The 27,834-nt window shown below is 48.8% G+C and overlaps 1 protein-coding gene across 1 annotated transcript; it reads right to left on the reverse strand.

The window, feature by feature from the left end:
* Positions 1-10,757: 10,757 nt before the first annotated feature.
* On the reverse strand, positions 10,758-26,511 carry LOC309414899 (E3 ubiquitin-protein ligase RBBP6-like; the record flags this gene model as incomplete). Its single annotated transcript, XM_082012278.1, is given in 18 exon segments — positions 10,758-10,943; positions 10,947-12,093; positions 13,397-13,495; positions 13,864-14,145; positions 15,332-15,389; positions 15,483-15,561; positions 15,642-15,738; positions 16,851-17,194; positions 17,639-17,742; positions 18,496-18,668; positions 19,586-19,725; positions 20,446-20,542; positions 20,668-20,756; positions 22,000-22,044; positions 23,333-23,369; positions 23,725-23,763; positions 24,532-24,631; positions 26,346-26,511. Coding segments are annotated over 18 exon segments (3,282 nt in total).
* Positions 26,512-27,834: the final 1,323 nt, after the last annotated feature.

Here is a 27,834-nt window from a genome sequence, read left to right on the forward strand (position 1 = left end):
AAAGGACCTTCTCAGGTCATCTAGTCCAAGGCCCCTGCAATAAGCAGGGACATCTCCAACTAGAGAAGGTTGCTCAGAGCCCCTTCCAACCTGACCATGAATGTTCCCAGGGCTGGGGCATCTGCCAGCTCTCTGGGTAACCTGTGCCTGTCATTCACCACCCTTACTGTGAAAAATGTCTTCCTCTGTCTAGTCTAAATCTACCCTCTTTTAGTTTAAAACTGTTACCCCTTTCTCTGTTGCTAGAGGCCCTGCTAAAAATTCTGTCCCCATCTTTCTTAGAAGCCTACTTAAAGTCCTGAAAGGCTCCAATAAGGTCTTCTGGAGCCTTCTCTTCTCCAGGCTGAACAACCCCAACTCTCTCAGCCTGTCCTCGCAGCAGAGCTGTTCCAGCCCTCTGATCATCTTTGTTGCCTCCTCCTAACCTGCCCCAACAGGTCCATGTCTTTCCTGTGCTGAGGGCTCCAGAGCTGGATGCAGCGCTCCAGCTGGGGTCTCACCAGAGCGGAGCAGAGGGGCAGAATCCCTTCCCTCGACCTGCTGGCCACGCTGCTTTGGATGCAGCCCAGGATACGGTTGGCTTTCCGGGCTACAAGCGCACATTGGCGGCTCATGTCCAGCTTTCTGTCCACCAGTATCCTCAAGTCCTTCTCGGCAGGGATGCTCGCCATCCCTTCATGCCCCAGCCTGTGGTGATACTGGGGGTTGCCCCAGCCAAGGTGCAGGACCCTGCACTTGACCTTGTTGAACCTCATGAGGTTCACATGGGCCCATTTCTCCAGCTTGTCCAGGTCCCTCTGGATGGCATCATGTCCCTCAGGCGTGTCAACTGCACCACTCAGCTTGATGTCCTCTGCAAACTCACTGAGGACACACTGGATCCCACTGTCTATGTCACTGATGAAGATATTAAAGAGTACTGGTGCCAGTATGGACCCCTGAGGGACACCACTCATCACCAATCTCCATCTGGACATTGCGCCATTGACCACTACCCGCTGGATGTGACCATCCAACCAATTCCTCATCCACCCAACAGTCCAACCATGAAATCCATATCTCTCCACTTTAGAGAGAGGGATGTTGTGGGGGACCATGTCAAAGGCCTTACAGAATCCAGATAGATGACATTGGTAGCTCTTCCCTTGGACAGTCCCCACGCCGGAGAAGTAAGGATAGCCCTGCACTAGCCAGATCACACCAGTGTCCCAGCCCCGCCAACACCTCTGTGAAACCCTCCCCTCCTCTGGCACCGGGATAAGGAACTGCAGCCAGACCGACTCCAGGGACACCGGGATCAAGAAAGAAGCAGAAGGATGACAACACCACAGATTTAGCCTCGCTTTGCAAAACAGCCGCCCGCGTGGGCGGGGGGTGCGTGTGTGTCTGTTAAGTAGCAATTGGTCAAATCAGTTTGTACCTGAACACGTGAAAGGTGTAAGAACCGTGCGTGACACCGCATTCGGGGTACCCTAGTCTGAACAGGACAGCTCGCGTGCACGAATGCAACAATTCCTCCTGTAACGCTAGACTGGGCGTCCAGGCTCTCTCCTCAGTGGGCAGGGGCCAGTTGCCAAATTTTTGTGAAAGCTCTCCATCGTGGCCACAGGGTCCTGGCCCCATTCCTTCCCCTTGCACAGGAAATTCACCTCCCCCCAAAAGTCATGGTTGGGTTGGGAAACCGTGGGGGTGGGAAACCATTGGGATAGGAAGCCATCATGGGGCTGAGAAATCATCGCTGGGATGGGAAAGGGTGGTGGGGGTGGGAAACCATCATTAAGGACAGGAAATCATCAGCCAGATGGGAAATAACTGAGAGGGGAAGGTGTTGTGCTATGAAAACCAAACCCTCGCGAGGCTGGCTGAAGCAGGTGCTGGTGGAATGTTCGCCATGGGGACGGAGGCTCTTTGCCCCCAACAAACCCCACACTGACCAACCGCCACGGCAGGTACAGCAGCGGCTCCCGCTCCTCGCGGTGCTCCTGCCCCCCAGGTAACCCCCCGCTGGCTCTGCCCACCGATACCTCACCCCACCACCCCTTTTTGCTTCCCCCAGCACAGAGCTTCCCTCTGCGGCTGCTGATGGCATCGCAAGTGCCCGGCGTGAGCTTCGCCGTTCCAGCCATGCCGCCACCGGTCACTGCCGGCGTGTCACCCTCTGTCCTGGTGTCCTCTGAGCCTGCCCAGCTCCACCATGTCACCTCAGAGCCGGTGCAGGCCGGTGTCTGGCAGGGGGTGCCAGGGCCCCTGGGGGTCCCGGGGCAGCCGGTGCAGCTCCCCGCCATGGGGCAGCCTCCCTGCGGGGTGCAGCTCCCCCCCATGCCTGCTGCCTGTCTCCCTGCCTACGGCTGGGGATGGCAGCTGGGGACGGGAGCGCTGGTGCCCCACCAGCCCGTGGGGCTGGGGCCTGGCACCGTGCTCCAGGGGCAGCTCCTGTACCCCACAGGCTCCTGCCCGCAGCACATTCCTGCCTGTCCAGACCCCCACCACCCCACAGCTCAGCACTGCAGGCAGGGCCCCCCTGTGCTCCACACCCTGCCCGGCAGTGCCCAGCAGCTGTCGGAGGCCTCCAGCAAAGACGGGGCAGCCACTGAGGACAGTGACCCTGCCGCCAGCCCCCACCAGACCACCCTGGCTCTGCTGACCAGCAGAACCACGACAAAGCCAAAAGGTGAGTTTTGGGGACTGGCAGAGCCTGCAGGTGGGTGGCCAAGCGGAGGAAAGCTTGCACCACCCCGGGTTTGGCTTGGCTTTTTCAGCAGTGGTAACCACCCCAGCGGCCCCAGGGATGCCCACGCATCGGCTTGCTCAGGGGGCAGCCGTATTCGCTGAGGCCTTTCCTGGGCAGGCAGAGGAAGCCAGCATCAACCAGATGCTCACCTGGCTCGACACCGTCCCCAACAGCCTCGACAGCCCCAGCTTTACCGCCTTCCTCTCTGAGCTCCCTGACCTCTCTGAGTACGTGGCAGAGGGCGGCTGCCCCAAGGAGCAAGCGGCAGCGGCAGGGCTGGGAAACAGCGACGACGTGTTCCCGGATGTCCCTGACTTGACTGACCTCCTCAGTGAGCTCCCCGACATCTTGGAGTATGTTGCAGAGGGTGGCTGCCCCAGGAGCCACTGCTGGTGGTGGGGTGGGGGGACAGCTAGAACACTGTCCCTGATGTCCTTGATTTCCCCAACAGCCTTTGCAGCACCGCAGCCTTCAACCAAGTTCCCAGCTTCTTGGAGGACAGGGCAGAGGGCAACTACCTTGAGGACCACCTGGTGGCGGCAACGCTGGGGGACACCAATCCCTCCTGGGGGGTCGCAGCCTACCCTTTGCAGGACCCCAAGGGGAAGCAGTGTGAGGTGGCAGAAGACCTCCCCACCGGGCAGCCAGTGAGACCCGTGGAGACTTCCGAGGAGAGCTCTGCAGGCAGTTCTGCGCAGAGTCCTCCAGAGACCGCAGAGGAGACTTCAGAGAACAGGCCTGGGGAGAGTCCCAACAAGGATCCCCTGAAGGGTCCTCCGGAGAGTCCCCTGCTGAGCCCCCTGCAGATCCCACTGCCCAGAGCCCTGGCAGGGTTCCCGGCTGCCCCCCAGCATCATCCGCCCCAGACGGGCCAACTGGTGGAGGGGGCATTGCAGATGCAGCCCCGGGTGTGTTCAAGCTCCTTGCTGCTGCCCCCAGGCACCATCTCCTGCCGGGTGGTGCCCAGACGGGGAGAAGAGCACAGCAAGAAGGCCAAGCGCCCCGCGCCAGCCAGTGCCTCCACGATGCCAGAGACCTCCCCGCAGGACAGCATGCCCCCAACGAAAAAGAAGATGGTGGTGCACCAGGTGGCCTAACACTCGAAAACCCTCTGGAGGGGAAGCGGGATGGGGACGGCGTGGCAGCAGGTGGCAGCGGGCAGGAAGAAGCGAGCAGAGAGCTTCCACGGGCAGCAACGTGCCAGCCAAGCGCCCGAGGACCCGGCAGGAGGCCAGCGGGCAAAGGGCCTTTGCGCAGCGGGAGGGGACAGGTTTAATGCAGCCGGCCCACTGAAGCCCTGCCGCACGGAGGCCTTAAACGGCTGGCCCGGGGCTGCGGCCCCACGCCCGGCCCAGGGACCCTCGCCCACCCCGGTCCCCCCAGACCCCCGCACTCTAAGCTACGGCTCCCCACTGCCAGGGGCTGCGCTACGTTCACCGGAACAGGCGACACCGCGCTGCCGGCTGCCGGCGTCAGGGACTCGCCGCGCCCCGCGGCTGCCGGCAGCACCAGGCCGCACGCCCCTGCAGTGCCCCGGGGCAGCCCTGGGAGGCCCCGGGACGGGACGAGGACGCGGAGCGGTGCGGGCAGGCGTAAGGCGGGGCAGGCGCACGCACCGCTCTGGCATGGGGGGAGCCCCTTCTGCCCGCCATGAGGGCGCCGGCCCCGGGCCCGCCCAGCGCCGCTTCCGCCATCACCCCGCGCCCCCACCGGCCCCGCCCCCGCAGAGGAGGCCGCGCCCCCTGCCCGGCAGAGGCTGCAGCCGCGGCGCCACCTGGCGGTTCCTGCGAGGAACCACCGCCCCGGAACCCGCCCCCCCACCGCGGCCTGGTACCAACACCCCTGGAGCCGCCATGTCTACCCCGTCCCGCTGCTGACAGCCCCACCACCAGCATCCCCACCCCAGGCGGTACCGGCGTTCCCAGGAAGAGCCACCTCAACCTGGGGCCAAGGATGCCCCGCACCGACCAGAGGGCACATTTCTCAACGCCATCGAGACATCCCTCCACGGGGGTGAGGAGTGAAGGTCGTGGGGCCGGTGCACCAACCGCCCGATCCAGAGCCCCAAGCCAGCCCCAGCGTGACCCCAGGGACCCTGGTCCCCTGCCGGCAGCCCCGAGACCCCAACTCATGGCAAGAAGGAGTCGGCACCGGCAGTGGCACTGAGCAGCAAGGCACGCACTGGTGCACGTCCCAAACCCAGGCAGCCCAGCTGGCTGCGCCTGTCCCCCACGGGGGGCCAAACCCCACGCCAGGGGCTGCCAGAGCAGCTGCACATGCCGCCGCACGTGCCGCAGCCTCCCGCCGACTCCCTGCTATCCCTCAGGCCCGGGCGGGGCCTCACCACTGCGCCCATCCCACCGCAGGAGCAGGAGGACTCGGTGCCCATCACAGCCGAGCAGCAGCCCGAGCGGGAGCGCATGACCAGGCTGGCCCAGGAGGGGCGGGAGCGGGCGGCCCTGCAGATGCCACTGGGCCAGCTGCAGTTTTTTGTGCAGAGGGAGGCTGACATGGAGACAGCCAACGAGTACGGCTACCCCTAACCCACCGCTCCAGCATGGTTCCCCATAGCCCCCAAATGCAGAAAAGAACCAGAGACAGAGACCTGCACCCACTTGCTCCAGCCCCCACCCTCTCCCAGAACCCCATTTCTTCCTTAATTCATTACACAAGTTGGGTTTAATTCATTACACAATACTGGAGTTTGTGTTTTCCCTCATGACAAGGATTTCGGTAACAATTCGTTCCAATTTGGGCCCTTGTAGGAGATTAATTTGCTTTATGGTCACCCAAAACAACAGGGAAAACCATTAACTTGAGTAGTCTTGTTCATGCACGTTTTGGAAGCAGGAAGTGATTTTGTTACTGTGAAAACACATAAAAACAGCTGGTAATGCTTTAGTAATTATATGATTTGTGACCATTATTTCAGCAACTGCTGTTATTCTGGACTTGACTGCATAACAGAGAGAAGACACAGACGTACATTACGTATAAAACGCCGTACTGAAAAGATCATTAAGGTTACAGAAACAAAAAAAAATACAACCGTAGCACTTCCTAGCTTATTGAATTTTGATTTTGCAATTTGAAAAATACATTCCCTAACACAGTTTAGATTGGCAATTACTTTGTGGGTTTGAAAAAACTAATCCATTGTATGGCATTTTATGGATACATCCTGGGCTCTAAGCAGAGCTTAGGGCTTTTAGACCCCATATAGACCTCTACCTAAGGGCAGTTACAAAGTGCCTCTGTCTAGTCCTGCTCTCGACGTGGCACGAAAGAGACCACCCCTCCGCTCCCATTCCTGGGTTTCTAGCCACATTTTCAGGCAGGGTTTGTATAGGTTCAAGACCGCTTGCCTTGGAAAAGGAAAGGAATGTGAAGAGGCCACTTTAAATCGGCCACTACAGGGACTGTCAAAGCTAACGCCGCTTTCCTTCTGACATCTTCAGGAACCAATCTGGACATGCCTGTAGTCCTACAGCCCCGGTGCTAAGTTACACGTGGCACAGCACAATTTAAAGGTTACAAATGACCCTGCTGTTTTGTTAAGTTGTCTTGACGTTTTTCATTCTTGCTGAAAACAACTTATCCATGCCCGTGCTTAGTCAAAGTCCAATTTTACAAAATGTCATGCCTGGATATATCGCTAGAAGTCACATCTAGTTGCTGGTTCATTGCTTTGGCATTGTATCTACAGACATGGTAACAGTTAATTAAGCTAACAGGTGCCTACTGGCTACGTTAATTAACGCACATCAAAGGGCAAAGCCCACTGCATACTCTTGTTGGGAATTTGCCTTTGGAGAGATGGCTATTTGTTTCTTTACTGTTTTAGCCATGGGCTAATCATATTGCCTGTTTCCATGGTGCTCAACTTCCCTGTCTAAAAGCTCCTTTTTCAGCACCAACCTCCTCTTCACCTGCTCCTAAGTTCACACAGTGATCTTTCTCCTGTTTGCCTGTGTCTCACCGCAGCAGGAGCCCAGAGGGAATGCAGCCCTCTCGGCAGCAAGGCGCGTCCTGCCGACCTGCCCGGGGCTGCCAGGCAGGCATCCCGACTGCTCACCCGGGCTCCCGTTACAGGCAGCGGAGAATAAAAGCCACCGCCGGGGTGTTGGCAACCGTCCGGCAGACTCCAGATGTGGGGCAGGCAAGGGAAGTCTGGCTGATCCGTTGGCTACGTGTAAACTGAAGCCTACAGTGCAGATCCTTGAAGTGCGGTGAGCTGAACCCCCCACCAGTCCCAGCTGCGACGCAGACGCAGGGGGTTCTATCACCTTCTCACAAATTTATGTGCCTTAAGTCACCTGTACTTGGACACACTGTCACAGAGAGACACACGCACACAGACAGCGTCCTGTATTTTCTGAGAGACTCAGCGCCGTTGCCCAACATGTAAAGAGAAACAGTGCAACAGGTACTGAACTGGCCAAAGGAGGGAGCGAGACGTCAGACATCCTGAACGTCGGATTAAGGGCCAAATCTCTCAAGCCAGGGGTGCCCTAATGGGAAGGGGAATGTTCCTTTGCCATGCGTTAGATCAGTGCATGGCTTTCCATGCATCGCTAGCACTTTGCTTACCTGGGGATAGAAGGTGATTAAGGGAAAAATAAAGCAGGGAATAATTGCCCTCCTGTCATGTCAAATGCCTAGAACTATGTTTCCCACTGGGCTCCACGCTTGGTCTGACAGTGCTAAATTGTGCAGCTAAAACATTAGTAATGTCATCTTATTTCAGGCCACGCTCCCATTAAGCAGTAGTCTTAAGGCAAACTTCTGCCTGCAAGAACAGACTTTCATCTGTTTTGATGTTTTTAAACAGAAAGCTAGAAAACAGCCCGTGATCCCTTTGCTGCTGCTGCAAAGACGCTACGGTTGACTTTCCTTCAGCCTGCAAGGCTGGCACTCTGTCACAAAAGGCAAATCTCACAGCTTGCTCCACCATTCTTAAATGCTAGGAAAGCTAAAGGTTACTTTCACACTCACCGAAGGATGGACTTCTACGTATCCATGGGCGACTTTACCAGCAATGTGTGAAGGAAAATTAACCAGATGCTGTTATAAAACTGCCTGTAGTGGGGAAACCCACAGAACAAGGAAATCCAGAGAGACAGCATGGTTCTTTCACAACATCCCTCCAGTAGAAACAGCTATTTTACATAGAGAGGAGGGTAACAGGACAATAGAAAATTCTACACTTTCTTGTGTCTATTTTTTGCCCTGTTTTGCCAGTAACTAAAAGAATTGGAAACTTGGTCAGGAAAGTGTCAATTGGTCTTTAACTGTCAATGCTTCTGTTCCCCCATTAAAGCTTGCTGAAAATCCACCTTAGCTGTGGCAGTTCTATTCTGACAAACCACAGTCACAGCTCCTGAGTTCAGGAGCGTACACAAAGTGTTTTGAATTTTGCATTTCACCACAAAACTAATTGCTTTTCTAGCACACATTAAGTGTCAACTTAGACAGTCATGTGTCTTCATTATGAAGGTTAAAAAAAAAAAGATGCTTTCCCTCAAAAGAAGAGAAATGTCAGTAAATTCTGGAGATTAACCTCACAGTTTCTAGGACTTCCGAGAAGCTCTCCCAGTCTGCGTTTTAGCAGTTGTACTGGTCAAAGCAGCAAACTGAGAAAATTGCAGACCCCACTGCCACACGCGATCATGCGTGGGGAACTGAACCACTGCAGGTTAAATCCCAAAAGCTGTCCACACCCGGTGGGATAGAGACACCCCCTTATTAGCTGAAGCTGTTGACAGAAGCTTTACCAAAGTCATGGTATCTTACTGGCATTTTCGTTTAAAAATCAACTCCGTTATTAAGGAACAGCCAAAGAACACATCGATACAGAAGCCAACTAGTAGTAAAAACCTCCACTTACTTGCTACATGTGTGGCCAGCCAGGGTCTGTCTGGCAAATACAATACAGAAAAAGCTAAAGAAAAGAAAACGCGAACTGCAGCACAGACTTGCTCTCTCATTTTTGCAACGATACATCACAATTTTGCAGACTCTAGGCATCCAGGAGGATAAAGGACATCCCCATCACATCTGCAGGCTCTTGGACGGGAATGCCCACACCACGAGGGTCTTCCTGGAGTGAGCCTGCTATGGAGATTGCTCGGGACACTTATGCCTGCCTTCTCGCCCTCTGTGACACCGTTCCTGTTACATCACAATGGCAGCCGTTCTGGGTTGGTTTGCGAGTTTATGCACAGCAACCTCGTCCTCTGCATGGGGTTTGCGTGGCAAGGTTGTGGCAGCAGGGCTGCAGGGGTGGCTTCTGTGAGAAGCTGCTAGAAGCTGCCCCTGTGTCCCATAGAACCCGCGCCCGCCGGCTCCAAGACGGACCCGGCACTGGCCAAGGCCAAGCCAGGCAGCGACGGGGGCAGCACCTCTGGGATAACATATTTCAGAAGGGGACAAAACCGGCACGTGGCATTTGCAGCCGGAGCGAGGAGTGAGAACATGTGAAAACAGCCCTGCAGACACCAAGGTCCGTGCGGAAGGAGGGGCAGGAGGTGCTCCAGGCGCCGCAGCAGAGGTTCCCCTGCAGCCCCTGGTGAAGACCATGGTGAGGCAGGCTGTGCCCCTGCAGCCATGCAGCTCCACGCTGGAGCAGATCTCCACCTGCAGCCTGGGAAGGACCCCACGCCGGGGCAGGGGGATGCCCGAAGGAGGCCGTAACCCCGTGGGACACCCGCGCTGCAGCAGGATCCTGGCAGGACCTGCGGAAAAGACATCCGGAGCAAAGCTGAGCCCGTGTGCTGGTGCACATCCCTCCCTTGAACCTGGGCCACTCTAAATTGCCTGACCAGCCTCGGCCTCTGAACAAAGGGTTTGGCAGAGAGAGGCCCTCAGCTGTACCAGGCGCTCTTGTGTAGACGAGGAGGAGAATGGCACTGAGGGTATCAGGGATGCAATCACCTGAACAAGGTACAGGACATGAACGGAACTAATCAATTATCTCCAGACAATCCTTGGCAGCGGTAACGTCAAAACCTTGAGAAATCACCTGCCTGCATTGTGGAAACTCACTGATGCCTAAAGTCAGTCATCTCCCAGTCCTATAAAGAGTGGTCCCAAGTGAGACCCTTTGAGCTCTCCTGGACTGCAGCGGGCTGCAACTAGCACTTCCCTCTGAGTGGGACGCCTCTCAGAGCCCGTGAACCCTCAAGTTCACGATCAGCTCAGAGGCTCGACTGTGCAGCCATTGAGCGATGCAAAGCATTCGATGTGAGGATTTAACTGAATTCCAGGGGGATATTGAATAGGTACCTTGGTACATCTCTATCTCTTTTCTCTAGATCTCTTTATGGGTCTCTGTCTCTACACCTATAGGTGTGTGTGTGATTAAGGACTTCTAAGTTTCAGTGGATTATGCTGCTAAGTTTTATATGATTTGATACTGTGACTTATCTCGGCATTGTTAGTGAATGTGATTGCTGCTATTTTGTATTGGATAAATTGCCATCTTTAAGTGACAGGAAGCACAAAATCATAGTCTGTATCACTACACCAGAATCCCCGATACCCTGTCCCTTTAGTCATAAACTGTTGACCAAATCTGGGAATAGGAGTGGATTCAGTCGCACCTAGACTCCTCTCTGAAAAGGACTTTAGAAAGCATGGGGGTCCTCTCTGAACCTCGTGACTCAATGGGAGGGTCTCTACTACTTTCCCTCCTGAAATATACACATTAACTCGATTTGATAGACGAGTAAATCATTCCAGTTTAATTGTTCTATCTGCACAGCTTTTCCACGTTGAATAAGCAATAGAGTGGACCTTGCCATCGCCTTCTGTTAAGTCATCCTTTTTACAAATCTAGATTAAAATCATGCGCTTTCTGGTATCTTTGGTGGTGATTCTTCAAGCAGCCTAAATTATCCATTCGTGACAGCCCAGGAAGCAGGGAGGGATGGGGGGGATATGTTTTAAGATTTCGTCTTATTTCTCATTATCCTACTCTGATTTTGGTTGGCAAGAATTTAAAATAATTTTCCCAAGTTGAGGCTGTTTAGCCTCTGATTGTAATTGCTGAATGACCTCTCCCTGTCCTCTGCTCTGAGTTGGTTTCCTTTGGATAGTCTTTCTTTGCCTTTTCCTCCACGACTGGTCTAGTTTCTGGGTGATCTTCTGTCACTTTTGGATGAATTTTCTGTGGGGTACCAAGAGTCTTCGCATCCTTTTGAGAGGAAGATGTTTAAACATTGTCTGTCTTTGGCATGTCCTCCTTCACTTGTTTCACAGGAGGTTCCATTTGAGGAGATTTTTCACGCTCGCTGTCCACCTTCACTTGGGAAGCTTTAGCTGGTTTTCTTCTCTTGTCTTTCTGAGGAGGAACAGCCACTTCTACTTCCCGCTTTGTCTTGCCAGGTTTTGCTTTTCGCTCATCCTTCTCTTTCTTCTTTTTAGACCCCGGCTTGAAAGCCATAGAATCTGCTCCCAAATGCTCATCCCTCATCTCAGGGGTGGCATCATCTCTGCTTGGGAGCATGAACAATGAGTCCCTTTGAACGACTTCTCCTGTAACTGGCTCTCTTGGTTTTCTCGCACCTTCTAGCAACTCAGCATTGAGAAAGCCTTCATTCGCATCCTCTTTCCTTCCCTCCTGGTGTTTTTTAGATTTATTTCCTTTGTCATCTCCACGTGGATATTGCATCTCCCTCTCTTTGTTGCCACGGCTCTCTCTTCCGGAAGGTTGTTCAGGGTAATTTCCAGCTCTATTACAGCTGCGCTGCCTCTGCCCCACAGGATAATCCTCCCTATGTCCCCGAGCATATGGCGAATACTCTCGTCTGGTCCCAGGTGGACCAAAGCAGTCTGGAGAAAAGTTCCCTCTCTTTACTGGAGGATGAAGTTGAGCACCAACACCATTGACCTTGTAAAACGTTTCACACCACTCTCTGTAGTTCCTTTCCCATTCTCCGTATCCTTGCTCTCCAAATGGATCTCCAAAGTCAATAGATCTGCCATCGGAAGCTTTCATATCATACGGTGGAACTTGTCTGTATCGGTTAAAATACTCCCTTCCTCCTTCCCCTTGAGATATAGTCCATTTCCTGGGAGATTGGCCTCGGACTACTGGAGACCTTGACCGTGAATGGTGTCTTCTGTGTGGGGGTGACTTTGACCTCGACCGGTGATAACCATGTGGCCTTGACCAGGAATGATAGTTCTTGTGACTCTTCCCTTTGCCTCTGCTTGGATATGGTGGTGATCGTGAGTAGGAGCGAGAATGGGAACGACTAAATGATCGAGAGTACGAGCAAGAGTAGGAAGAACCTGTTCTTGACTTGGAGTAGGTATGCGAACTTGTAGAGGAAGATGAAGTACTACAGGGAGAGTTGGACCTTAAAAAAAACACAACACAAAAAAATTGATCAAGTTAATCCAAAACAGTTACTCTCCTCAGCTTTTTGGAGAGTTGGACCTTAAAAAAACCAGAACACAAAAAAACAGAAGAATTTCATTCAAAACAGTTACTCTCCCCAGCTTTTTTCCTCCCAGATTTCCTTTGGCTATTGATTGATTTAAGGTGCTGTATACTGGCCTCTACTGGGACATGAACGTGCACATTTTTCACTCCTCAACCACTACACGCAGTGCAAATCCCTTTTGTTGCAGTCAGATGCAAAAAGAGCAAGTCTTCATGGCTACCGTGCAGTATCAAACATCGAGAGAACACGATGTAGCATTAATACAGTAAAGATCAATGTTAAAATGCTGCTTGGACTATTTAACTTCACTACTTCTTTGGCAATTTGTATGGGATGCAAAATTCTTACGTCCAGTTGTCTTTAATCAACACTTCTAGCCAGATGTGCTAGCAAAATCTTACACATACCTCTAGCTCTAACCAGGGATAGTGACTGCCTTTCAAGAGAAATCATCTCGAAAAGCTTCTGAACTCAGCCTCGACTAGGATGACTCAATGCCATTACTCTAGGACAGATACTGGCAGCATGAGCAAGAGAGAGCTTTTCAGCACTCCTGCCCAAGTGACTTTTGGGGATAGAAAACATCAGCTACCCTGAGGTTTTTCTTCACAAGGAGTTCTTTTACTATTTTTTAAAGAACACTTTCACATCATTCCGCAGACGTTCATGAGCATTTTCCCTCCTCCAAAAGTCCTTCACCAATTCAAGATTTCCTTTCAAACAATTCTGATTCATGAGACAAATTTTACAAGCTCAAAACCATACTAGCATAAGCCACCAGTTTGCAGTCCAGCTTGAAATCTCTCTGTGTACCCACATGTGGTAAACAGAAGAGGAGATGAAGACAACGTCTCTCACAGATCTCCTCCAAAGTGCTTTGAGGAAATGGTTACAAGCAGAATAGGGAGATGCAGAAAATCCAGCAACTGCACCTCTTCAATTTCTGGCCTCCTCAAGGCTGTCAGGCGGTGAAGGATGCCATTACAGAGAAGCTTTACTGAAAGAGAAACCTGTTCCTGAACAGCTGTTGCCAAATTATAACTGCCAGTCAACTGTAATCTCTGCCGTATTTAAGCTAGGAATGCACACATGAAACTCCTGTCGCTGCTAATCCCTGGGATCATCCCATCCGTCTAGCAACAGAGTGGTGGAGTGGAACGCCTCCTGATTCTTCCAGACAATCTGCTTCTCCATAATGGACATGTAAAGCACGTACCTGGAAATCGAACGCTCCTTTCGAACCTTGTTATATTCCATCACTTCCTTAGCAAACTCATCTTTTGTAAACTCATCAGGTTTGGACTTTTTCTTTTCCCTGTGAAAACAAGTTTGACCTTTACTACCATTGTAGTTTGACCTTCGTTACCAAAAGACATCAAGAAACACAACATGGCCACTAGGAGAAAATGCCTACTGCATGCAAATGCAAAAGGTGAACAGCTAACATCGAAGGAAGACCAGTTTAGAATACCTACAACTTTTAGCCAGTATTTTAGAACTACATTTGTCTTGTCTCAGTTTTGCATGTTTACCCTTTGCAAAGAAAAAGTACATGACATTATGACACCGTGACGATTCTTGCATTTTGTTGATGTCAGGTGCACTGTGGTGTAACTGCAGTCTGATATGCTATTGAAATACAACAACGAAAACCAAGGCAACTTCATTGAGCCAAATACTTACTCCTCTTGCAGTCTCTGCTGTTCTCGGTAAAACTCCTCCCTTGATAAAGGAGGTGCTTGTGTCATGAGGATGGTATTTGCATGAGCCCTTGGCACTGCTGTTGCTACCCAAGCTGATGACATGTTGGCAGGAGCTGGAGGATATCCTGAAGGAAGTGCATGGGGTGGTGGAGGGTATGAGGGAGCTGGAGGCACAGGCACGACGACGGATGTTGATGCTGCTTCTGTTGGGGCATGAGTCCTTTGGGAACGTCCACTGCGCAGGCGTCCTCGATTTGAACTTCTGAAGAAACCCAAAAACATGTGTCACTCTTTGTCACACTCTGCCCTGATTGTAAAGAGGAAAGCGAATGAAGCGGCAGCCTGGTGGCGAGCACTTCCTACCCTCAACTTCAGCATTTTTCTCCCTGCTTTCCCTTCACTTGAGACTACGCTCCCTTCTTGATCCTCATGCTTGCCTTCCAGACCCTCGCCCACAACAGCTCCCGCAGTCTTCTCCCCTTATACTCCGCTTTGTGACCGTGGATGGAGGCTGCCCGTGCTTAAAAGACACTCCCATGTCCCATGTGCCAAGCGCCCACCGCTCCTCTGCCACTCCTTGATGTACTTACTGCTTATACTTACTACTGAAGATCACACTTCTGATCCTCAAAGTACTGCACAAATATTAACTAATCTTCTCTCAAACTTCTTTTAGCTTCTTCCACAGGCATCTCCTGTGGTCTTGCCTCATGATGATGTCTTTGGCCTGTTCTTGTCCCTGAATTGTTATTTTCTTGCTTACTAAATTTGAGAGTTTTAGGAAATCTGTGGAATCATCCTGGCTTTTGTTGTGCTTTATCTTTAAGACATTATAAACACAATGCACGCTTACAACCGATCTCTAACAGAGGCGTACCAAAAGGAAGGACTAACTTGACACGGCAATAATAGATCAAACAAACGCCTCTCTCTCCCACTGAGAGAAAGCACCTTGGCTCGTTGAGATGAGAACATTGAAGAAATTCAAAATTGTCATCAAATAACAGCCTTGACTTTTCCAAGAATTTGCTCCACCAGTATCCGCTAAGTTGTGAAATAAAGAATGTTGGAGGCTGATTTGTATTGGGGAATCAATGTCTTCAGGTCTGTTCAGCCAGTAATCAAAAGGGTGGCTTTCCACCCAATCCTTTAGTTATATTTCATTTTTAGATGTACTGCTGGTTCCCTCAAAAACTGCTCCTTTTTCAGAGTCCTCTTTTCAACCACGTACTGGAGTTTTACTTTAAATACTCCTACTGCAAGCACAGATCCCCTTTGTCAAAGCCAAATCAAATTAAGCCCTTTAAAAATTAATCACCGCTTGTATTCTCCACAACTATCTGGGCATACTTACTCCATTATAAATCAGCTGTAGTCTAAGTTAAGTGTTACGGCCTCGTTGAACAGGTTACGGGTCGTAATATACCGGATTTCTGTAGAATACTTACCGTTGCCAGCCTGGTCTGCCACCAGCTGAGCCAACTGTGCTGCCTGTGATTGCATGAGCTTTTGGCGTAGGGAGAGGAAAAAGAAAAAAATCCCATTTAGTTTATCTCAAGACAGCTTTTTAAAAGAAATTCTAAAGTTATAGTGACTTACCGGTTGAGGGTACTGATTGCCCTTGGGGGCCCAGAAGCCTTGGGATCGCTGGTTGCCTTAGTGCAGGAACATGATCGCCCTTGTCAATACATGCAAACAGATAGAAATTAAGCTCCACTAAAAGGCAACAGTCACTGCATCATTTGAAAGAAAACTGACCTCCTCTTCCAACAAGCTGCTGGTTGACAGAGAGGGAAATTTCAGAAGTTCAGTAGCAGTCACCAGAGCAGCAGGAGGTAACACAGTATCAGCATCACTACAAAAAAAAAAAAAAAAAGTTATTATTCAAACAGCGTTTTCAAGTGCTACTGGAAATAGCAAGTCCAAGGTGAGAAAAGGCTGACTACTCTAAACGGGAAAAAAAATTTAAAAAATCTTCATCAGATTTACAGATGTGAAGTTGGCCCATTCTTAATGAAGACTGGAAAGAAGTCGATTTGGACTACTGGCATGCCAAGAGAAAGCTCACTGGAAAAATATCTTCTTAAGCTAGCTGCACGTGAAAGGGTTAGAGCACATACAAGTCACACACTGAATCTCAGTTTTGGAAGACGCAAGAACTGAAATTCTATGAGGAAATGTTTATGTGCGAGTGCAGAGGCTGCCTTAGAGGTTCTTCTGAATTGCGGTTCTTTGCATTCAACGCTACAGCTGAGCCTGACAGTCTTCTGGACAGAGAGGCTATTTGCAGCCCAGGCATAAAGCTGAAAGGCCACAAGCCCTAAACAATCGTACAGATCTTTCACGTCTTTTCATGTGACTTCACCGGGCTGCAAACTCAGACTTTCATGTTTGTAAATACTTCAAAGTTACGGCGTTTCAGTGTTTATTAGCCAGGTCAGCACGCGTCACCGACTGCCCTTTGTGTTACTGAGGATGACTCTGACTTATCGTAAGATTGATGGTAGAAATACCGTAGAAAAACGTAATAGGAAAACACCTGCTCAGTTTTAGCTCTAATTGTGCTTTTACAGGTTTCATGAAACTGTTGCTTCCTCCGTACTAGAGAGAAATTAATGCACTCAAGAAGCTTTGACGTAACTAGAGGGCTCCTTTAGGAATTGCTAGCCACATAAATCCAAAGGGCCCCTGGGCAAAATGTGCCTCTTTCAGGGTAAAACTCATAGACAATGACTGATAAGGGAACTGAGCAAGAAATACTTCTGAGACAATCCTTGCATGAGACACACTTCCGAGTTATCAAAGTGTCCTCATTCAAAGTAAATACAAAAACCAGAACTTCCACTAGTATCGGGAACTGTCACTACCGATAGATAAATAGCTAGTGGAGAAGCTCAACAAGAAGAAGAATCTAACTTGAGCATTTTAGTGTCCTTTATATCCCTGTTGATCTACAGATTTACTTACCAAAGAGGTCCGTCCGGCTGTTCAGCACAGAGAGACAGGGACACTGCTGGAGGGAGACCAGAGGTGACGACAGAAGATGGATTTACTGGCAGCCCAACGGCCACAGAGGGCTGACCAGAGGCCAACGATGACAAAGCAGCAGCAGAATGAGGAGCCAGGGATGCTAATGGAGTCATTAGTGGGTCCTGCTGTCTGGAAACCGCTGGCCGGAGCTGAGGCTGCATGTTGTGCGCTCTTGTTTGTCTCGTTAGTGGTGGTGGAGGTGGTGGAGGTGGCGGCTGCTGCTGACGTTGCTGCTGAATCTGCTCTCTGTAGCCAGTTCCATTATTGAAGTTGTTCACAGCCTAGAGGCAGAAAAACACGTACAGAAAGGCACTATGAAACTTCAGTAGATGTACGAACAAAAGCCTCCCCAGAGCAAAATTGCTTGTGTGTTCCTGTAAACATTATCAATCCTAAAATCAATCAACATACAGGTATAGGAAGACATCAGGTGAAACACTGACCCTAACGATGTGAGTAGGGTATCTCTATTTACAGTACCTCAGTGTTAACACCAAATCTGAAAGTGAGGCAATCACGTTAAGCAAAAGTGTGACCTGAATTTGCCAGATTCTCTCTAAAGAGTTGTAAGCTTCTCGAACACCAGATAACGTCTCTGAAAAGTAAATTTAGCCTTATTCCATTTAGCCTTGCTTAAGGAGATGTAAACGAGTATTTTCTTCCCTTTCAGCTTTTCGCAAATAGACCTGTCTAACAAACAGTTTACATAAATGTCAGCATGTCACCTGGCGTAACAACTTGTTGGCAGTTAAAGCATCGGGAGAAACGTCTGTTTGATGACACGTTGGGCATGTATGTTCCTCAGATTCCAGTAACGCTGTTCTAATACCTGTGAATAACGAGAACCGTCAAAAGAGTTTTCAGCAAAACTAAGGAAAATGTTGGGGTTCTAATCAATTATAAAAACACGTATATGATTAATGGGTGAATACGGTCTTGAACTGAGAGCCTGAAGCGGTAAATGTCCAATAGTGTAAAAAATGCCCAGCATGCAGCAAATAACTAAGCAGTGTTGATATTTCACTGTTGTTACTTGGAAGCTGTAGAGTAGGCTGTGTCTCGATGTTTGGACTGGTCTTTCCACTGTGCAGGACAGTGAGAAGTCACCAACCTCAAGGTTGATGAATAAAACACATCTCAAAAAACCGTTCATATATGGATTCAAGTTCTGAAGGATTTCACAACTCTCCTGTGGAGAAGAATGTGGATTAAATGCCCAACTCTCCGTTTGTTGCAGACCACAGTAAGTCACCAGAGCAGGCTATAGAATTTTGCATGAGAGAAAGGGCTGGGGACAAACTAAATGCATTCAGTATCTCATACTGTAATCACCTGCACGGTTACACATTCTTCTCAGAGTCATCCTTCCACATGTACAGAGGGTTTAACTAGACACGTAACCAGGGAAAAAAGCTTTCTGCCTTTTTTTTCTGCCCTTTGCATAAGAAGGGTCCTCTCCCGTTCTGGGTATACTCAGGTATCAAACAGAACGGGTAACCAAGTAATTTTGTTCTCTCCCAGTTCTGCCTTCGGAAGGTCAGATGCCATGTTTTGAGTTAACAACCGTGGGAGTAAGACTTACATTCGTCACAGTAACTGTTTCCACAGCAGGGAGTAACAGCTGCGTCACTCATGACCTCTTTGCAAATGAGACATAACAACTCCTCTGGAACAGGAGCGTCTGAGGAGGAGGAGGAGGACGGCTCCTCTGGTGAAAAGGGAGGCTTTTCCTTCTTTCCTCTAGCATACGCTTCCCTGGAGGCGGGGCGGGGAAGGAAAAACAACAAGTGAAAGATGGGCAAAGGAGAACTTTTCCAAGCTTTGGATTTTCTGCAAGGAAGGTAAAATAGATGGCATTCTTCTCAGTCCACATTAGCCTTCTAAAGCGTAGGCATTTAGTTTCAACTACTTCTCTTTGGCCACCACACCAGAAGAGGGAGGGGGAACAATTTTCCTTCTGCAGAACTCTCCCATTCATGGGATCAACTAAGAGATTGGCTCAGACTAGAAAAATCATTTTTCAACATCCAGAAATCAGCTGAAATGAATCCCACCTCTCCTCTGCCAGAGGGTCAATGTAAATTGCAGGCTCAGGATCAAGTGAGTCTCCGATTAAATACACTTTATGAATAAAAGAAAACTATGTCTCAGCTTCTACAAAAGGAGATCCATGACAGCCACAAACAGAAGTGCTACCAAGTGCATTTCTTCCCAGCCACTCTTGTCACCACACAGTAGGATTTTCTTAGGGTAAAGCAAAACAGGAAAACATCCGTCTGGTTCACACATGAGATTTGATCAAAGCCAGAGGGGGAGGAAATCTCAGTCACACAGCTATTTGCTAAATTGGGCAAGAAGCCTTTGAAACGTCAAAGAGAAGCAAAACGAGCTTTCGAGGAGAATGACTCCAACGGTAAGCACTAGTGAAATCTTTTGCAGACCTACAGATTCTAGGTGTACCACAAGTTGAACCAACTTCCAGGGGTGTGAACAGCAGGACCAGCCTATTTCCATATTAGAAAGTATCACAGATTTTAAGGCGACGATACAATGACGGTGCTTCCTCCTTCGTAATTACAGACGCTGGCCAACTTGCTTGCATTGCCACTCGGACACACACGCATGGTTTCTCTCGTTGCCTTTCTGCTCAGTCCCATTAATCCCATACTTACGCACTAATAATTGGTATGGCGTATTTCCCAGTGCTTGTCAGCATAGCACCCTTTATACTGGGATCTTTCACCTCCATCAGGAAACTCCTCGGAATTCCTGTGCTCCTTTTAATTCTGGGAACAGACTCAAAATTTCTGTCCTGTTAAGAAAAGAAGTGCAGATATCTCTCATCTTAAGACCCACCCTTAAAAGGACATTTCAATGATGATTTTCAGCAGCAAAAGCCTTTAATCCTCTCCTTTTACCCAGCATAAGGCTTGCTCAACTAAAATACCCTTCTCCCTAAAGGAATATAGCCAGGATGTCCCAAAGGCTTGAGCAGCGTTTTGAACTCAGTCGACATCCTTTGGCTTAATGTCAAGTTCCTTAAGGGTGAAATATCCCTTGGCTCACCATCCACTCGGAGAGGAGACACAACCCCGCTCCTCCTCCAAAGCGCAGTTCAGAGTGAGAGCTTAACTCGGTGCTCTGAATCTGACACTGAGAAACTGAGATTCACCTTCTCTAGTGAAGGTGGAATTCATATCTCACGCATATACATTCAGCAACTGATGTCAAACGGCATGGCTACTCAGCCAGGTGCTTGTGTAACTAAAACACGCAAACATTGAACGGATGGGGTCGACCGAAACATCTTGGGTTTTTACCATCTTGTCCATGGCCTGGAAGGAGAAAATGTTACATTTATAACTCCAGGTTTCCCGTGAATTGTAAAGGGCTTTGCAACATTGCCACATGACCTCTGCGTTTCACCCCAAAAGAAACAATTCTTAACATGAGTATTCATGTATTTGTTACGGAACTGCCAAGGGAAAACAATTTAAAAGTAAGTCACACCAGAAGTCCCCCACAATCTTACCCCCTTTGTTGGGCAGTTCTTTACACAGTGGCCAGGTTTTCCACAACCAAAGCAAGTATATGATGTTGGAGGTGGACCCAAGGCTTTCTTCGTGTAACTGAAGGTGTTTTGGGGAAAAAAACCAAAAAGGATGCATGTGTTAAATCCATGTTTGTTAAAACCAACAAGTTTACAGGTTTTCCATCATCGCCAAAGATCGGATTTGACATTATCCACACTTACTTGGCTGGATTATATTCACGGCAAGACTGGATCATCATGGCTTTTATTTTATCTTCTTCGGCAGCATTGGCTTCAGCCAGATTGGCAGTCTGTTGTTTAACAAGTAATCGTTTGAGAGGCACATTAGAAACACATTGAAGCGCACACAGCCAAAGACAACACCACTCACCCAAGCCTGTACAGAGCAGCACAACACTAGCTGAGGTTGCCTGAAAACAGCTGCTTATATAAAAAATAGTTGTGCTGAAAGTGTTCTGGGGAGTCCTTACACCATGAAATGATGCTTATGTGCCTGTTAACCTACTTGAAACGAGCATTCTTGGGCACTCAAAACCTTAGGCTCAGGTTGGACCTTATAAAGACTTGTGCACCTACTCCAGTTTTCTTCCAAGTGGACTGAAGCTATGCACAGAAAAAGTTAGACCTGCCGCTATTATTAAAGGGATCTTTAAGCTCCAGTCTATTTGAAGGAGAAGACAGCCACTGTACATTGAATTGAGAAAGATGAAGGCAAGTACCATTGTTTACATTTGCAGCATCAGAAGGATACACAACTTAAAGGTCAGGGAAGTTGGTTTTGCTTGCTGAAATTCAGCTTCACACACAGAAGCATTACAGAGATTCAAGCTTTTTAGAGCCCCTCAGCAAGACAAAAGACTCTTTTCAGTAGAAATTGGACCACTCGTGCTGTAGGCAGTCCAAACTGCACGTTCCCCCCTGCTAAATTCTTCATATTAACTGATGTAACTAGGAACATTTTCACAATCTACACTGTCTGTGCCTCAACAAATTAGACCGTGTTGTCCATTCTAGATATACTGCAATTTATGAAATTGTGCAGCATTCCAAGAACGGATCTATAACTATAATGACCTGAAATTCAAAAATAGCCATGCCATTGCCCATGCGACAGAAACGCTTCTACTTTGGCTGTTGCAACCCCCCCCAAGATGTCCATAACCAACAGCCAATTCAATTCTTCTGTGAACATTGTGTTCATTTCCAGTGTAAACCTAACGAAATGTGTGAACAAGTCAACAGCTTCTGCAGGGCTGCTGCTTTGTGTCTTGAAGCTGAGTCATACTGCAACACTATGTGGAGGCTGATAAGGTGCTCCCCTTCTATCTTCCCAAAGTGGGAACTGCTCTTCACAGGATACTATCAACAGCTACACAGGCTTTAAAGTTAAAATAAATAAATTATTAAAAACTACATTAAAGTTTTCTTCCCATTACAACAGTCATCCTGCTATAGATCACAGTGTACAATTTAAAAATTTGAAGCAAACACTTTTTTTTTAATGTATTTGACAGGAAAAAAAAATATATATACCTTAATCAGCTGGGCCAGAGAAAGAGGTGCAGAAGAGTCATCACTCTGTTCACAAAAAATTAAAAACATCTTTAAGTTTTACAATCAAAACCTAGCAATAGTTAACCTCGACGGTAGTCGGAAATTCTGCACTATATCCTCTGAGCATCACTGAAAGAGGGATTTCCAACCTAGTGTCATTTGCCTGTGTTCAAAATAAAGTCCAAACCCACGACAGCTTAGGAGTGCCTATGTGGTTAAGGAGAAGAAACTAAAACAACCAAAGCCGCTTGAGATTACGTATTGCTCCAGAATGTCTCAGCCTTGTCAAATGCTCACAACTGCTTAAAAGTCCAAGGGGTAAGGAAGCTGTCAACTGTCCGCTAAAAGGGATTCTAAAACAATATTTATGTTTCTTGGAAAAGGAAGCATCACTACAGAAAACTTATTTTCAGTGTAGTTTGTAAATCAATCAGCGTCTCATCATTTATAAATGCACACGGCTATGCCTTTATGAACACAGCCTAGTTGCCTGTCAAAATCAAGCATGGGCACATCAGCCCTGAAACAGGAACTCTGCCTCTCCTCTCCATAAGTTTAAAAATGCCAGGCTCACCACACCCCACAAAACCCAAATGCAAACACCACTCCAAAGCATCCGCCATAAAAGAAACCCACCACTTTATCAAGAAAAAAAATAAGCTGCTCAAATTATTGAAATTAAGGTGTCTGCCATGACAGAGTAGCCTATAAAAACTGAGAAAATGGATTTCTTGTCGTGTATTAGACCGCAGGCCACACTACGCAAATTAGATTGGGAAGTGTGAGGATTTAATATTATTCTCCTTGCCAGCAGACCAAAACCAAGTCTTAATGATGACAAAAACATGGATTCAGAGCACAATCCTGGGATTTTTTTTTTTCTCCTTTGCAACCACACTCCTCCCTCCCAGCTACCTCCTGCAACAGCTTGCAGGAATGAAGTCCTCAGGCCACCAGTCAGCAACGGACTGTGGCATTTACTGGGATCTAAGATGACATGCGGTTTTTCCACAAGTCAAAAGGGTAGCTCTCATCTGGTTCCTTTTCCAGGATATTGAATTCTATGATGCCACAAGCAGCAGTTAAGCTGACACTAGTAAAACATCATCAGAAAGACATCCGAATCACTGCTTAGTTTTTTAGAAACGTAGAATAAAATTTCTATGATGCTGAATCAAATACATTGTACATACAGCATCTATGTTTTAGTGGAAAATATATTAGGTTAATGTTGGGGAAATTAACACAAGGCTACATTGATCGGAATTAAGTGCAGTGTGTAGAAAAAAGTGTGAGATGGTGTTTTACATACGCCTCTTGATATTCCACTCACTGGCTCAGTTTGACATCTGGAAGAAGAAATAAAAGTGATCAGAACTTCAAAGAAAGCCCTTGTGCCCAACATACAGCAGTGACGACAGATTACAGAACTTGAACATCAAAACGTGATGTGCTGATAGTCTAGTGCATGTGGAAACGTATTCATATACATAAACGGCTCTCTCTTGGTACCTTCAGTGCAACTAAAAAAACCCCAGAAGCTCATTTCTACTTTGTCAGAAAATTACTCTAAGACTTACAGAAATAGAACACCAAAGTGCCTCAGATATTTTGTCTCTGCTACATAAGTATCAAAAATATGAAGTCTGTACTACAGTTTTGTGTCTTAAACATGGTGACTAAAAATAGTAGTAGAAATGTCACCTGAAGGCAGTGCCTAGGATTTTCTGCGATTTAGGAGTCCTGTAGGGGAATAAAAAAAAAAAAAAGAAGACTTAATTGCCAGAATTTGCTTTAAGATAACCTTGAAAATGCTACAGTATTTGGGGAAATATTTATTACATCTGGGAACTCGCTGAGATTCCACATACTCATTGATCTGTATCTGCATGTAGATCATCATGAATGAGACATGCAGCCATCGATGTAGTGAACAAATAATTCCAGCATCATCCCAAGTGTCCCATCAGCAGAGCTGGTGACCCTTGGTCTTTCCCCTCTAGCTAGTATGCAAAAACACCAGATTTGGGGCATAAGGATACCTGCCATATGCCAACCCCCCTGCCCCAAATGCAAAGAATAGACGGATTCGCAGAAACACTGAGAATCAGACTCTTCTGAGATGGGAACAAATTCTAAGTTTACACTCCAGTGCGTACCTGTCTTCACTCTAAAAGCAAGACAAGCAAACACATGTAACAAGGAATCTCTCCACGTAGAGGAAACAGCATCGAAAACTTGGCGCTCAGAAAAAACAACCCCAAGATCAAACCAAATAGAATCATTCTTAACAGTTACCGTTGTTGGAGTTTGAACCCCATGTCCCAGCAGGCCGAAAAGCATAAGTTTACTTTGGGACAGGAACAATAAAATCTACCCCATTACAACAAAAAGTAACAGCAGCTTTAACCAGAAAGATACAATCTGAGTGCCTCTGGAAATGAACATCAATTAGAAAAGGTAACACACCCAAACCACTAGCACAGAACACAGTGCTTTATGGATACCTACAGAATGTATGTTTTGCTGGTAGCTTTAACTCCTCCGACAGGGATTCTTCTCACAATTACTGATGAGTTCTTAGGAATCAGGGCATTAGCCTCTGTGTATTCTGAAAACAACATAAATGCAGAAAAAAACATTAGTCAATTCATAAGAATGTATATGAATATGTAATTACACAGCGCGGCAGAGAGGGAAGCCCTTTGCAGATAGAAAAGCCAGATTTCAGATGTAACGGTGCATTTTTATCGTCTCAGCACACTAGCAGTACATTCCAAGAAATCTTCAGGTTTGAGAACCAAACGCAAGCAGCACAATCTTTTCCAGTTTTTTTTGAGAGAGCGTGAATGCCAACAGCAAAATGCTCCCAAAGGTCACTAAAGGAGAGTCTGCTAGCGCATGAGGTTCTGTCCTGATCTAGCTTAAGTGGCTTTTGCTTCTGTTAGGCTACAAAACCAAGAGATCTTTGGAGAAAAACAAAGCACAGCCAAGTCTCACCTGTGTAAAGCAGATCTGAAGTCAGACAAGCTTGCCCTGCAACAAAACAGGCCCTTAGCTAAAGCATGAAATCTCTGCGCCGTTGCTTTCATAGCTGTTCACTAAAAGCGATTCGGCCACGCTGCTGGTGCTCAAGGCCGACAGAACACAGAAGACAGCCTCCCACCTCTGCGTATGGCTTGCAGCTTAAGACTGCAGACTTAAGACTTAAGGGATGTGGTACCAGTTGGCTTTAATACATTTCTATTTCCTTCGCCTCGATTAATTGAATTCATTTTGGTTGATGGCACCTTAATAAAGGTGAAGTCAAACAACGCAGACTAAAAAGTTAACTTTCTTTTTCTTCTTTTAATAGGAAAGGATTAAAGCTGGAGCACTATTCCTGAAGTGCCTGGAAATTTTTGTTTGCTTGATTTGAATTTAACAGATGCCAGCTTAGTCTAGCAGCTCTCGGACAAAACTGGCATCTCCCAGCAGGAACCTTTTCCTCCTGGGCAGCAATATCCCCAAGCAGAGACTTGGCAACAAATCTTTCTATTTCTGAAAAGTCACACCCCAAGGCCTGTAATCACATTCAAACTTGTCAAGACAGCAGCTTACCAAACTGAAATATCATACTAAGTACCACGAAACCATTATCATCTCTGAGAAACAAGCACCACTTTTTAGGTTTAAAAGAATTTATGACTTCTCTAAGAACGTTTCTTACGTATAGTCACCATAAATGTTCTGCCGGAAAACTTCAGTAGTGCCCTGATACGGTTCACACGTAGTACCAGGGAAAAAAAATGCTTAGAGACATATGGTGAAATGATGCTCGATAGCACCTGAACGACAATGTCTTTGGTGTAGAAAAGAAGCGATATTAACAAGAAATTCCAAGGTGTCATTTAGATACGGAGAACATCCATGGCAGAGGGGCCATTAGAGGGTCTGCACAGATGGTAACTCACAGCTACACTCTTGATCCAAAGTGTTGCTAGCGAGCAGTTGCTGCAACAGCCACCAAGCCAGTTTTCCAGTGCAGTGGAGTAAAGCAAGGTGATCACAAAACGAAGTCACCAAAGACAATTTATTTCTTCAAAGTAGCCACCTGTTGTCTTCCCATCACATTATCGCTTCCCACCCCGTGTAAGCCCCCGCGCCGCTTGCCCTCCCAGTCCCCCCGCAGGCCGGCAAGATGGGCCTCAGGCTGACTCAGGCTACGTGGGGACGAGCCACAAAGAGCAGAGCGTGGCTCCCACAGGCCATGGCCATCACAGGGTGGTCTGTGACACTGCCAGCCGGGCAGTCCCTAAGCCCCCACGCCCGCTGCCCCCACGCACCTTCTTTGGTCTGGGCGTTGGTGATCTGCAGGTCACAGGTGGCCGCCTTCAGCTTCTCCCGGCCCATGATCTGGCGCTTGAGGTCGCACAGGGAGATGTGGAGGCCGGTGAAGGTGACCGTGTCATAGCTCAGCTTGGAGGAGAACTTGTAGTGGACGCACGACATGGTCGGGGCCTGCTCCCCGACGGCGTCTACTACAGCGGACCGAGGGGGCTGAGCTCACCCCCGCAACAAGTCCGGCCTGCGGCCCTCAGCGACGGGCGGGCGGGCGGATGATGGGGAGAGGCCCCCGCGGCCCCGGCTCGGCCTCTGCTCCCTCTCTCACGCAGCGCTCCCAGGCCCAACCACTCGCTGTGGGCACTGGGCACCTCTGCCTCAGCGTTCCGTTGGCGGTTTAACGGACGCCAGCCGCAGGGGCTGCCCTGATCGCATCACTGCGCGTGCCCAACGGAACACTGCACCCCCCCACGCCTCACCTGGCCTGTGGTGTCCCTCCTGTCACCCCCCTGGGCCTGCCACTGCCTGGTGTCCTGTCACACCCCAGGCCTGTGCTGTCCCTCCTGTTATCCCCCTGGCTGCTCATTGCCCGGTGTCTTGTCACCCCCCAGGCCTGTGGGGACCCTCCTGTCACCCCAAAGGCCTGTCACCGCCTGCTGTCCCTCCTGTCACCCCCAGGCTGTCACTACCCGCTGTCCCCTCCTGGCAGCAGCCGGCCAGGACAAGCCAGCCTGGGGAAGATGCAGTGGGCTTTGCCGTGCGGCACTTGGCTGCCCGTGCCCAGGCCCAGCGAAGGGAGGGGACATCTCAGGGTGTCCGAGTGTCTCTTCTTGCATTTACGGGAAGTTCGGTCAAAGAGCCAATGGCCATTGATGGTTATTGCCATAAACCCATCTGCTTGTACTGGTACCGCTTCCACAAAAAGAAGACGACAGGTCATTGTCAGAGGAGACTCCCTTCTGAAGGGCACAGAAGGCCCCATATGCAGACCGGACCCACTTCTTAGGGAAGTCTGCTGCCTCCCTGGGGCCCCAGTTAAAGGTGTGAAGAATAAGCTTCCTACCCTGGTACGGCCTCAGATTATTCTCCATTATTGATTTTTCATGTAGGTAGTGACAAAGTTGCAGTAAGAAGTCCAAGGGCAAACAAGAGAGACTTCGGGGCCTTGGCACGACTGGCTAAGGGATCAGGAGCACAAGTAGGTTCTCCTCGGTCCTTCCAGTTGCAGGAATGCTGAGGGAAGGAACAGGAAGAGCCAGCAGCTTGAGCCCGGTGACACCGGCAGAATTGGGAGGTTTTTGATCATGAGCTGGTCCACACGACACCAGGCCTGCTGGTGACAGGTGGGGTACATGTGTCTCAAAGGGGGAAAAGGGTCTTTGCACAGGACTTAGCAGGGCTCCATGAAAGAGCCTTAAACTAGATTCGAAGGGGGAAGGGGATAAAACCCGGCTCGCTAGAGATGAGCCTGGGGGCGGCACGCCGATGTTT

This window comes from Phaethon aethereus (assembly GCF_964289735.1).
Source record: "Phaethon aethereus genome assembly, chromosome: 34".
In the NCBI taxonomy this organism is placed as follows: Eukaryota; Metazoa; Chordata; class Aves; order Phaethontiformes; family Phaethontidae; genus Phaethon; species Phaethon aethereus.